This window comes from Populus nigra, chromosome 5 (assembly GCF_951802175.1).
Source record: "Populus nigra chromosome 5, ddPopNigr1.1, whole genome shotgun sequence".
Classification (NCBI taxonomy): Eukaryota; Viridiplantae; Streptophyta; class Magnoliopsida; order Malpighiales; family Salicaceae; genus Populus; species Populus nigra.
In genome coordinates this window covers 15778926-15791516 of record NC_084856.1, presented here as the reverse complement: position 1 = coordinate 15791516, position 12591 = coordinate 15778926, and the positions used below count along the sequence as shown (strand labels likewise).

At 33.9% G+C, this 12591-nt stretch overlaps 2 protein-coding genes across 6 annotated transcripts; one reads left to right on the top strand and one right to left on the bottom strand.

Moving 5' to 3' along the window:
• Window positions 1–521: 521 nt before the first annotated feature.
• Window positions 522–1608, top strand: LOC133693960 (heavy metal-associated isoprenylated plant protein 27). Of its 2 annotated transcripts, none has more exons than XM_062115350.1 (2): window positions 522–679; window positions 945–1608. In XM_062115350.1, exons 1-2 carry the CDS (start codon window positions 599–601, stop codon window positions 1320–1322), a joined length of 459 nt encoding a protein of 152 aa, XP_061971334.1. In that variant the 5' UTR covers window positions 522–598; the 3' UTR covers window positions 1323–1608. The 2 variants fall into 2 exon arrangements, with proteins under 2 accessions (XP_061971334.1, XP_061971333.1); XM_062115349.1 differs by lacking the exon at window positions 522–679 and adding an exon at window positions 701–861.
• Window positions 1609–1939: 331 nt separating this feature from the next.
• Window positions 1940–11073, bottom strand: LOC133694539 (BRAP2 RING ZnF UBP domain-containing protein 2-like). 4 transcript variants are annotated; one of them, XM_062116081.1, is made up of 13 exons: window positions 10693–11073; window positions 9682–9872; window positions 9478–9593; window positions 9287–9395; window positions 9051–9174; window positions 6239–6336; window positions 4027–4133; window positions 3674–3920; window positions 3535–3588; window positions 3202–3345; window positions 2952–3016; window positions 2476–2530; window positions 1940–2369 (listed from the first exon to the last, which is right to left on the bottom strand). In XM_062116081.1, exons 2-13 carry the CDS (start codon window positions 9868–9870, stop codon window positions 2205–2207), a joined length of 1473 nt encoding a protein of 490 aa, XP_061972065.1. In that variant the 5' UTR covers window positions 9871–9872; window positions 10693–11073; the 3' UTR covers window positions 1940–2204. The 4 variants fall into 4 exon arrangements, 3 of the variants coding, with proteins under 3 accessions (XP_061972065.1, XP_061972064.1, XP_061972066.1); XM_062116080.1 differs by lacking the exon at window positions 10693–11073 and having other exon boundaries at window positions 9682–10686; XM_062116082.1 differs by lacking the exon at window positions 10693–11073 and having other exon boundaries at window positions 9483–9593; window positions 9682–10686.
• Between the last annotated feature and the right edge of the window lie 1518 nt (window positions 11074–12591).

Here is a 12591-nt window from a genome sequence, read left to right as displayed (position 1 = left end):
TGAATTTTATTTTTCTTTTCAATTTTATCCTTCAATACAATATTTTTTTATATTTAAGATTTGACATGATACTACTCGTCAGGTTTGACGAAGCTGCTTGGTTTTGCTAGTGCTTTGTTTTTTATTTTATTTTTTTCATAATATTTTTCTTGATTTTATTTTTTTACAATTTGATTTATAAAGTTTGATAATCATTATTTCTTTTAGTTTTTTTATTATTATATCGAATCATTGATTTATTTTGCTCTGAATACAATGATAGTATTTGACATCATTTTTTTGAACTGCAAAGAAATTATCCTGGTGCGCGGTGAATCCGAGCCATCAATCTAGTATTTTACGTATGGTCCCACGTGATCATTTCATTCACGTGCCTGTTTTTAATTGAATCACTTGTGTCATCCACACCTATACAAACTTACACGTGTTTATCCACAACAGAAACACGTAAGAAATAATTTTTAGCAGCGTAGGCAGGGCAGCTATTAAAGAAAAAACAAGAAGAAAGAAAGGGCAGGCACATTCCTCGTTGTTCTAGCAGCGTCTATGTTTTTACTTTAAGACACGTTGCAAGGTGGAGCCATTTGACCACTTGCACATGGGGTGTCTGGATCGCGTCTCCGAACTCTGTCACTGGCCCCATGATAGCACGAGACTCAGAAAACGCGAGCCATTAGAGGTATATTTACTACTCAGATCTTTATGATACGAAATGATGAAATACCCCCTTCATATTTCTCATGTCTTTCTTCTGTATCCAGTCTACTTCCAATTTTATTATTACTGCTTGAACGGCCTGCTTACTTAGGAAAGGCTAGAATGTCTGTTTTGCAATGTCTAATAGAAGGTTTTCTTGTCCCGGTAGGGCTTTCACGTAGAATTATTTTGATTAATTACCAACATGCATGTCCTGTCTTGTGATATCCTGTCTTGTGCTGGTACAGACAGTGGAGATTAAAGTGAAAATGGACTGTGAAGGGTGTGAGACAAAGGTGAGAAACTCAGTGACAGGGATGAAAGGAGTGATCCAAGTAGAAGTGGACCGCAAACTACAGAAACTGACGGTGACCGGATACGTGGACCCGGACGAGGTCTTGCACCGTGTGAGGTATAGAACGGGAAAGAAAGCTGAGTTCTGGCCGTATGTGCCGGCTGAGGTAGTCCCTCTCCCATACTCCGCTGGAGTGTATGATAAGAAAGCCCCACCTGGGTACGTCCGAAATCCGCTTCAGCTCGAGGACCCACCGGCCTCCAGTTCTTTCGAGGTGAAGACCACTACAGCTTTCAGTGATGATAATCCAAATGCTTGTGTGATAATGTGATTAATTGCATGTTGTGATATAGTCAATCTGGGCTGTGATCGACGAGTAGTGTTGTGTGGTGTGTGTGAAATAGGTGTAAAATTTTCATGGAAGAGTTTATGTTACCGTTAACCCTACCAAAATTTCTTTTTGAAAAATTACCTTCCCTTCTTATTTTTCAAGGTTGCCAATTGTGAATTGTGTTTAATTGATAAAATTTGAGGATAAGGTTGTCTAATTGATGATTTTTCTGTAGTGCCGGGGCATTTTTTCTTTTAATAAAATAAAATATATTTTATTTTTCAAACTATTTTTTAATTTGAAAATTCATTAAAATAATAATTTTTTTACTTTTAAAAAATTTATTTTTGATATTACATCAAAACAATTCAATCATAAAAAAAATTATTTGAGTAAAGAGGAGAAAAAATAAAGAAAACAGAAACATAGAATTGACATGAGAGATTTGGTTATGACTAAATTGAAAAACATTGAGATTAAATGTGATTTTAATAACTACAGGGATTAAGTTATAATTAACTCTTTAACAATCTAAAAAAAAATCATTAATGTAACACACTGCATCTACAACTCCACATTCACAAACAAAACATTTTCATGAGGAAGAAAGAGACGACTTAAAAAAATAAAATTGCTGTTAATAACACTATTTCACATATTTTGACCTCCAAATCCACATTCACAAGCTATACAAACCCATTTATTCTAGTTTTGCCACAAGTAATTATGCTGCGAATAGCAAATTAGGACAGCAGGACTGCACATGAAGGCTTGCACTACAATGGCCAGGCCTGGTCCAATGTGGAGCCCCTAAACTAGCAAAATCAGAGGATTGACATGAAACATAGAAAGCCAAGTTGATACTTACAAATTCCCCCATCCTTAGCTCTCTCTTGGGTTATTAGCCTTTTTGCGTCCCTTGGGACCCTTCCCTGAAGACGATTCCACTGATATTGGTAATACAGTTCCATCCTTCAATTCATTTGGTATAGATAGCTGCTGCTCCACTTTCCTCCCTGCTTCGAGGGACATCATCAAGTCCCTAAGCTGCACGTGCATGGAAATATAGAAATGTTAATCGAGATTGCAGATCCGTCTGCCTTGTCATGGTAAGAACAGGATACGAGGAATGTCCAAAAATAAAAATAATCACCTGTTCTTCCAAGTCCTGAATTTTATCGTCCTTTATTTTCAAAGCCATTTTCTCCCTGAAAAGAAATTGAAGGCGATACCAGCAAATTATAGTTCCATTGGAATATAGGAATTCAAGATGCTTCAATATTTAAATTGCCGGCAAAAAAAAAATGTAGGAAATGGAGCGAGTACGGACTGAGGTGACCTACAGCAAGGCCATAACTGTTGATAGTTTACAGCTTTCCTTACCAATCCACCTAGCATTTCAGCACTGCCATTGTTTCAAATATGGCCACCATAGAAAAATGTAAAATAGGAGCTAATGTATAGAGAATTTTAAAAACATGGACAACATCTATTGTTAACCCAACAGCAGAGACTTAACTAATTTTAACTTTCACATCACACGTTATGTAAAAGAACATTAGTTGAATACAACGCAATAAAGCAAAGTCCAGACACAGGATGAAGGCTTTTTTTATAAACCAAACATACCTCTCTTCGATTTCTGATATCTTTGCTTTCCATATCTCTTGATTTTTCACTAGATTCTCATTGAGCTTCAAGAAGAGAGAAAAAAAGGTGATAATTAACAAACATAAGAAGTAAACAAAGCATTAGTACTTGGTATTGGAAATTTATCTCTGACAATGATAGAGAGACAAAATTACATTTCCAATCATCCTAACTGAAGAGATCAGAAAAATCCTATATAAGCCCAATTGCACACCAGATACTGACTCACATCATCAAGAAACTTCTTCTCTTTTATACATCTATCCAGCTTGGCCTGCAACTTCTGCAGTTTTTGAGCAATAGCCTTCTTAACAGCTTCAGAAATTTCTCTTTCAGTTTCTTCTTTGACTTCTTCGAGCAAAGTATCAAAATACTATGAAAAGAAGATATATTATTCCAGAGTACTGAAAAAAGCCCCGCATAAAGCATAATATGTAACAGACCAAAAGGCACGGTCAAAGTAGACACAATGGCCACATCATAATGAAAATTCTGTTGAATCTCCAGTATAGGCTCAAAAAGATAGTTCATTCAATATGGAAAAGCGGAAGAATGCACTTACAAGCTTTTGGTTCTCAAGCTGGGTGGCAAGGAGTTCATTGTACTCATTGACAATCTGTAATAAATTTAAATAAGATTATTTGAACAAAAAAGCGGGAAAAATTACAAGTATGTTTTCTAAGTAACATGGTACACATTACTGCTTCAACTTTGCTTTTCAAAAGAGCCTCGCTAACTCCAGAGTCTGCACACTCACAACCTCCACAACCATCATAAGCATGCACACAGTGGGAATTCAACTCAACTAACTTCCCATCAGTTTTTGATTGAATCAGTCGGTGAACATAATTGTCACCAACATAATCCCAAACACGCTGTGTGTCCAATTCAAGTGAATAACAGTGTTGTGTTTCTTTCCAATGTCGTATAGCATGTCCTCCTTTATACCTGCACCAGTTTTTCTTGTTCAAAGAATGACAGACTGAAGGACACAGTGAAAAGAATAAAAAAAACATAAATCACTCCAGACATAAGAGGAAACTGAAATCATTACCTGCCACAGCCAACAAAACCACATAAAACACAAATCCATAGATTCTCAGAAGTTTGACATACAAAACAAATTGATTTCTCAGGTTGTTGCTGGCAATATCGGCAAACCTGAAAGTGACATGTAAATAGCTGGTTAGCAAACTTCGAAGTATTTTTTCCTTCTAATTTCATTTGGAAACTTTATAAAAACCACAGAAACAATAATGAATGCAGAAGCAAATCCTAACAATAAAGAACTGCAGCCACACAAGTCTACTGGCTAAGCAAGCTTAACCCCCCAATCTAAAGTTAGCATAAGCAAATGGTAGTAGAAAAGCTATACAGAATGGGGAAAACAAATCTGCTTATGCATTTTCTATAGAATCCACTATATCATATTATTTACTAAAATCAGCTATCATATAATTAATTAAAATTACCAAATTCTTAGAAATAAAACTTATATTAGATGAATAAGAAGAAAAGGAAGATTCTAGAAAATCAAATCAACAAGGGACATAGAAGCAAAAAGCCGTGGATTAGAATTTTGGAGGAACCAATAAGACTTGTGGAAAATTGTACAAGCCAAGCAGATCATTGTAATTAGGATTTTAAGCTTCTGGAATCCAAAATTTGCCAAAGTCTCAGCAAATGATGCATTTCTGTTAATAAGTGATTTAAGCCATTAGTGGCCAAAACTACAGCTTCAACCATAGCATTGCCTAAGAACAACAACAAAGATGCCAGGCAAGGCTCTTAGCATCAGTTGAACTTCTTGATTCGGTAGGTGGTGAGTGACCAAATGAAGTTTCAGCTAGACTATGATGAGCTCAGAAATCATCACATGATTATTTTTCATAATTATCAAAATTTAGCCCTAACTTTTACAACCCTTTTTTTCTCATACTTTTCCAATCCATGAATTTGCGTGTAAAAAATGAATGACTGGTAACTTTCGCAACTGCCACCAAATACAGTGCCAAAGGAATTGAAATATTTGTTTCCAGATCAAACATAGCATGATGTTTTAAAATTTTGGATTATATCCAGTACCAGCTTGCCTCTTCAGTGACAACAAAAAAAAGGAGGAAATAAAAGTTTTAGGGCACTTGAATCATTGGTACTATGTTGCAGGTTTGCGAGTTCTTCTATATTAAACTACAAAAGTATGGCAGGTGACAACTCATACAAACAACAAATGCCAGTAAGACAACATGTAATCTAATGATTTACAATTTACAATATACAAACAGCATATACAAGGGTCTCAGAGCATGAAATCAAAACCTATGTTACTGATTAAACCATAAAATGATGATTGATTAATAAAACGATGTTATAAGACTCATCTGCAATTCATCTCTAAGAATTTGGATACTATGACATGCTACAACACATAAAAAAGACATATCAGGAAAACAGCATTTACTCTGACAAATTACACTACATAAACAATATAGAAACTAGGTAGGATTTGGAAGAACTTCTAGCCTAGGCATCAAGTATAGTCAATGCATGCAATGATAGAGGAACAGCAAAAGACCTTACATAAGTCATTACATGTCAAACTTAAATGTGCTTTCAGGCGTTAATTGTTGAAATACAATCCATGAGATATCTTGACACAAAGTATCCTAAAGAAAGTGGTTGATTTTCAAGTACTCTTGAGGTACACTAAAAAAACCCAAAATACTTCACCATATAGGAACAGGTTAGTTACTCTCAAGGCATAGGAATAAAAGGATTTGAACCCACCAAAGGTTTAAAATATTTCCTAATCATTCTACTTTCAAACTGGCCATGGACTTTACACAAGCACAAGCAGCACATAAATAAAGTGTAAGAAAAATCAGCATTTGGAACTTTTAGCTTAGGGATCACCATAGTTAGTGCATTCACAGATAGAGGAGCACCAAATGACCTTACATAAGTTTTTACGTATCTAATAATTTGCTTTTGGCATTAATCGATCAACAATCAAGGGGATATCTTGACAAACTGTATCCAATAGAGAGTGGGTGATTTTCAAGTCCTTTTGAGGTCCACTAAAAGGACCCAAGAATACTTCATCAAATAAGAACAAGTTAGTTGCATCTCAAGTCACAGAATTGAAACGATTTGAATACTAAATGTTAAAATATTCTCATATCACTTTACTTTCAAACTGGGCCCTGTAACTTGCACGTGCACAAGCAGCACATAAATAAAGCGCAAGAAAAATCAGAATTACTCACCGGACAAGAAGAATCAGTCCATTTTGAAATGCAAGAGCAGTGGAAAGAATGATTACATATAGTTGTGAGAATTCCACCCATGTCTTGGTCTAGCCTCTCTGCATCATGACGAATTAGTACCATAACCCACAACATATTTTAGTGTTGACACTACCCGCACTATGCTGCAGGTTGGGTTTTTTTTTCAGACTTAAAAAAAAAAAACAAGGATATTAGGAAGTCAAAAATGTGATGCATGCTGGTCGAAACACTTTTAAAATACATAAATGTTGACGTATTGGATGACATTTTTTTTTTTTTAAATGGTCGAAGCACATCAAATCAATCCATGTCAACCATGGTTAACCTGTGAAAACCATGATATGGGATATGAGATTGCGATAAAATTATGGAACTCATGTCAAAACAAATTATGAAGCCTAGTTATAATGAACCAAATATTGAAGGTTGAAAGTGGGAAAAAAATAAATTTAAAAAAAGGACCCAAAAAGATGACTCAAGTAAACCTATATAGGTGGTCAGCACAACATTGTTGGTCGGGGCAAATTTTTTTGGACGGAAGAATAAAAAAGTTAAGATGATGCTAGAATTTCTCAAAAGATAAATTTGGTTAATTTAATAATATAAGAAAAAAAAAGCAACTTTAATTTAATAACATGAAAAACCAAGCAAACCGGGTGAATCTCCTTAACCTAGGTTGATCTTTCAAAATCATAACCTGTGAAATCTCAGACTGGGCTCAATCAAGAAGCCTAATCCTCAACCAATTTCCTGTTGAAAGATAGAATATAAGAAAAAAAACCAATCTAAAGAACTCGTCAAGGTAGAAAAAAAAAACAATAAAAAGAATGATGAACAAACTTGATAGAAAAAAAAATGAAGTACAATGGAATCGCAAAAATAAAATAAATTTTATAAATCATCTTAAATAAATAAAAAATAGCAATAAAAAGAAAGGAGATCAAATTTGAGAGATGAAAAAATTGAAGGAGAATGAAATTGAAAATAATTTCCAATTTGAAATATTTTTTACAAATAAAAAATTGCAATTAAGAGAATAATGACCACATCTAAAGGGAAAAGAAATTGAATGGTTGTTGTGAATTCTTTGAGGGGCAGCATAGATTGAGGTGGAGGAGAGAGAAAAAAAATCAAAATGGTGTCAAACTAGATGGAATCACCATGCATGCATCTCCTAGGGAGGAAAAGGACCCCGAGAAGAATCTAATGAGGTGGTGAAACAAACAGTTTCGACCAATGGAGACAGCTGCACCCGCTGCCTAAAGGCAACGGAATGACTAACACCAGTAAACACACACATACGCAGCTTTTTTGTTTTTTCATTTATTTTATTTATCAAAATATGACATTGCTCCTGGGACCAAGTGATTGTTACTAAAAAAAACCATTATGAAATAAGCCCCTGCATTCCTGCTTTTAGAATTTCGAATTTAAGGGCAATAAAGTCATTCCATTGTGCTTAAAAAAGTAAAATATCAAAAATACCCCTAGACCATAGTTAAGTGTTTTTTTTTTTTTTGCTTTTAAGGGTAATCAAATAATTTAATTGTGTAAAAAATTGTGGAAAGATTGAGATGCCCCTTAACAATTCAAGAATAACATATAGACCCTATGAAAAGACCATTTAACCTCCAAAGATAAGTGAATCCAATTTTGTTGGTTAAGGGCAAAAAAGTAATTTCAATATGGCAATGAATAGTTTTTTTGTGTCTAGGTATACATTGTTTTTCCCATGTGATTCAGAGTTTTTTGTTAATATTACAATATCATGTGTTAGTTTCATTTTGGATAGCATATCCAAAATAACAAACAAGCTTTGCAAAAACAAAAATATTCTCCATTGTCTCATTGAACTTATAATAAGTTTGGAATCACAAATTCCTTGAGCATCCAAAGCTAGGCTAGAAAATGTAGTTGCTTATATAACATAAACCTTCATGTCTTAGCAATTTCAAGATAGAATTGAGGAGAATGAAAAGAAGAAAAGACATGAAAATGAGCAAGAAAGCCATTTCCAGCCATTGGATCTCAAATTACTAGTATAACTCATAGTAGCATAGCAAACAATAGTTCAGGTTGTCTAATTATCTTAGTGGAGGTAAATTGGAAGGCAGATAAAGAGTAAATTCTAAAGTGAAAGAACCCATGTGAAGGTCTATCTTTGACTTATCCACTTGCTTTCTATGTATGTACCTTACCTGCTTGATTACATCAATTTATGATCTAGTACATTCTTTTTAGGACCACCACTAGGAGCAGTGTTTTACAGAAATTGGAATCAAAATAGAACACAAGTGGCAAAAATAAAAATACTTGAGAAATATTTGGACCATGCAACATGGACAGAATTTTTCATGACCTCTCACAACCTAATTAATGCCTCCATCACAACTTAACACCAACCCTCTCTCATTCTCTCCCAGTAAACATCAGAATTAATTTATAGAGAAGAATATGTTTATCAGAAATCCCTTTAGCCACTGAACTCTAAGAAAAAGGTCATGGGGTAAATTTTAAAATGTATTCATGATTAAACAAAGACCATGCAGCACTCGATAGATGTATGGTCCACTAAGCAAAGAGATTACCGCTTCCAAAGTATATAAACAAGAAAAAAGGACAGATGATACTTTTAGTAAAGCTTATCTGCTTTTCTAGCAATCTTATCTCTTATCAAGAATGCCTTTATGATGTCCTATACCATCCATCTAATTTCTATAATTCTTTCAAATTTCATTCCAAAATATGAAGCATTCTCAAAGAATAGCTTTACAATGATAACTCAACATACCAAGACAAACCGGACAAGAAGGCTGCTCAGTTGTGCTTGTTGGAGATGGCTTTGTGTGTTCAAGTGAACCACTGTAACCAGTGAACTGGACATCAACAGTGAAAAGCACCCGGCAAACTTCCTCCTGTAGAAATATTAAAATGACTCAGTAATGATACAATGAGATAACTGATTTCAAGAAATAAATAAATAAGGAGAGCAACAAGATAGAAATTGTTGAAGAAAACGATGCTTACCTCCAAAGAATTGAATTGTCTACCATTAAAATGAAGATAGAATTTATCAGTGGAGTCTTGAGTATCAAATCTTATAAGAATACTATAACGATCCTCCATTCCATCTAACCTAGCATTCATTGCAACAAATCAGTACTTTGACACAATAGAAGAATTATTTTTTCAATAATTATTGAAGTCATTAATATTACCTAACAATTCGCATCTCCAGAATGTGGTGAATGAAAGAAGCACAAAACTGGCAGAAGTCAGCATAAGTCATGTGGTTTGGCACTCCAACCACTGCCACTAGAGGTTTCCTTTCGACCTATACCATTATCAACCAAATTGAAAACCATTAATCACATCATCAAAATCAAACACACAAACAAACATAAACTGATAGCATGGTATACAGGGAGATCTGAAATGCCATTGTTGGAGAAAAGGTGCATAACGCCTCGTGTCTCTTCGATCCTAGGGTTTCCAGAGGAGAAGGGAAATGCCTCATTAGTTGACGATGATGATTCCTCGGCTGTTGGTTGCCAGAAGTGGTCATTCAGTGTGGCCCCGCTGACTGCAGCAGCGCTTGAACTAGGTGACATGCCTGTTGAAAACATTAAAAACAGGAGTAGTCATCATCAACCATCAACCTAAAACTAAAACATTAAAAAATTACCCAAGAAAGAACATATAGCAGCCGCGCATAGCTCAAAATCAATTAAAAACCTCAACTTTTTACGAATTTTAACCAAAATATCAGGCACTAGAGGCTCAAAACAACATTGCCTCCACATTCACCACATGAACTCATGTATTTTAAGCAATGATCATGGTACTATGAAGAAAACCAGAACCTCATGTCCCTCCATTTCCATAAAAAAACACCAATATAAGCAGATTTATTCCAAACAAAACAAAAAAATCAGCACATTTTGGCATGCTAAGCAGACTTCAAGAACCCAAACCCTGGCTATCATAGTTTCCATGCTAAGCAACCTAGGCACTATCAAAGCCTAACACAGACTAATTAAAACTCAAACCTTTTGCATTGTAAAAATAAAATAAAATCAGAGGCATGTCCTCCACTCAAAGTCCCAGCCCTTAGCTCCTTAGCAGAAACCCAACTTCATATACTTAACAGAATATATATATATAAAAACTGTCGACACCCAGAATCGCACAAAGAACACGACCTCTCAATTCGATCCTTCACTACCACGAGGACCAGTTCCATGTATTTAATAGAAAAATCACACCATGTATGGGAAACATTAAAATAGTTTTGCAAACATTTCAGACCCTTCTAAGTCCTATAAGAGTTCTCATCATGTATCAAACGGAACCTAAACATGCATTTAAATACATCAAGGACATTCAAAACAGAGACACATATGAACTCGTGTATTTTAAGCAAAGGAGATAACCTCCTAAGACCGACTCTGATAGCCTTAACCAAATCAACAGCCTTCGTGAAACCAGGTTGGTTTGACCCCAAAGAGACTTGAGATCTGTTTGGAGATGCTACCGGTACTGGATCGTGGCTGTGGGAAGAGTTGATGTCGAAGCTGGTGATGGTATGGCAGCGGATTGATGGAGGTGCGTGGTGGTGATCGTGTGTTGTATCTCTTAAAGCAGGAGAGGGAGACGGTGGCGAGAGAAGATGGGTGGTGATGTTGTGGTGAAGGTGTCTGTTGATTGGGTCAGATGGCGGTGGTTTTTAATATTAACTCCGGTGAGGGGACATAACACGGGTAGAACTATGGAGACGAGATAGTAAGAGACGGCACGTAGAGGGCGAGGTCGTTTTGTATATGGTTCGGTTTACAATTACACGTGACAAAAAATTTTATCTTTACTCTTAGAAAGCAAGATTGAACAAAATTAAAACAATATGTATTACAATTACACGTGCTTTTCTAATGTGTTTTTTTTTAAAAGAAAAAAAACTCGATCATAAATTAAAATATTTATACACACATCTAATTAGCTAAATTAATATTTGATAAAAAGATAACTAAAAGTAAGATATTACAATAGAAATCATATACTCAATTATGTTTAATAATTATATTTCTTAGAATAAATTATTATTTATTCAAAGTATTATTTATTCTAATAAAAAATAAAAAAAAACCATTGACGAAAGCTAACCAAATCAAATTGTGAATTTCAACTATAATACAACTCAAAAGTGAATGATAAAACTAAAAAGTTAATTAATCTAAAAGAAAAGAAAAAAAGAATTTTGAGTCAACTCGAGTTACTTCACTAACATGCGACCATGGACACTGGATTGAAATAACCATATAGAAAGAAAAGTGAAAAAACAAAAGCATTGAACTAATTCTGAAAAAAAATTAAATGTTAAATGATGAAATTAAAAAAAAGACTTAAAAAGACTAAAGTCAACCTGTGTTAACCTTTGAAACTCGTATAATAATAATAAAAAAAAATATAGAGTGATGAAATAGAAAAAAGAAACATAATAAAAAAAGATCCAAAATAAAATAAACTACTATAAAAAAGAATAGAAGCCAAATCCAACATAAAAAATAAATTGAAATGTAATGTTAAGGGATGAGATTGAAAATAAAAATTAATTAATTAGAGGATAAAAAAAATCAAACGAATAATAACCAAGTTTGTAACATCTCGTTATATGTTGTACAATTATAACCACATATTTGTTGAATATGCAAACCTAATTGAATTCAATCAATAATTGATGCTTTAATCATGAATTTTGTGTCAGGGTTCTTATGTGAATTTTAAGAATATTGAGAAATTATAAAATGATAAAATTAAGTCAGTGTAGAGTTGAAATAGCCTAAAACTAAAAATAATTTGAAATGATAGGTGGCAACCACAATATGCTTGGAAAAAGAAAGTTTGATTAATTTAAAGAGCATTTTGATTTTGAATAAATTGATATGTGTTAATATATAAATGAAAGCTTGTAATGGAACATGTACATTTTATCTTGATTATGCTATTTTATCTTGATTATGTTATTGTTAATGTGAATTAGATTGATTGGTTTTACAAAGTTATATTTAGTGATGTTATATGATATATTACATGGCAATTGTTGTTTTGAGCTGTGAGAAGCCAACTAGAAATGTTTGGTTGTTCATTAAACTTGTAGATGAAAATTGGATAGTTTTGTCTCTTAAATTCTAAATGGAATTAGAGCATGAAAATAGTATAATTTGAGATAGGTTCCTTATAGAAATTATAGCCAAAGATGTTAGTGTTCAACCAAAACTAACCTTGTTTAATTCGAAATTTTAAAACTCTAGATATGGATAAAACTTTGAAGGGAG

What these genes read in the sequence shown, in the direction of transcription:
- LOC133693960 (XM_062115349.1), top strand. Translation starts at nt 703, where the DNA reads ATGATACGAAATGATGAAATACCCCCTTCATATTTCTCATGTCTTTCT. An exon ending in TAGAAGGTTTTCTTGTCCCG is followed by an intron (nt 862 to 944) that starts GTAGGGCTTTCA and finishes GTGCTGGTACAG; the next exon opens with ACAGTGGAGATTAAAGTGAA.
- LOC133694539 (XM_062116080.1), bottom strand. Translation starts at nt 9,885, where the DNA reads ATGTTTTCAACAGGCATGTCACCTAGTTCAAGCGCTGCTGCAGTCAGC. An exon ending in ATGGCATTTCAGATCTCCCT is followed by an intron (nt 9,594 to 9,681) that starts GTATACCATGCT and finishes ATAATGGTATAG; the next exon opens with GTCGAAAGGAAACCTCTAGT. An exon ending in CTGGAGATGCGAATTGTTAG is followed by an intron (nt 9,396 to 9,477) that starts GTAATATTAATG and finishes AATGAATGCTAG; the next exon opens with GTTAGATGGAATGGAGGATC.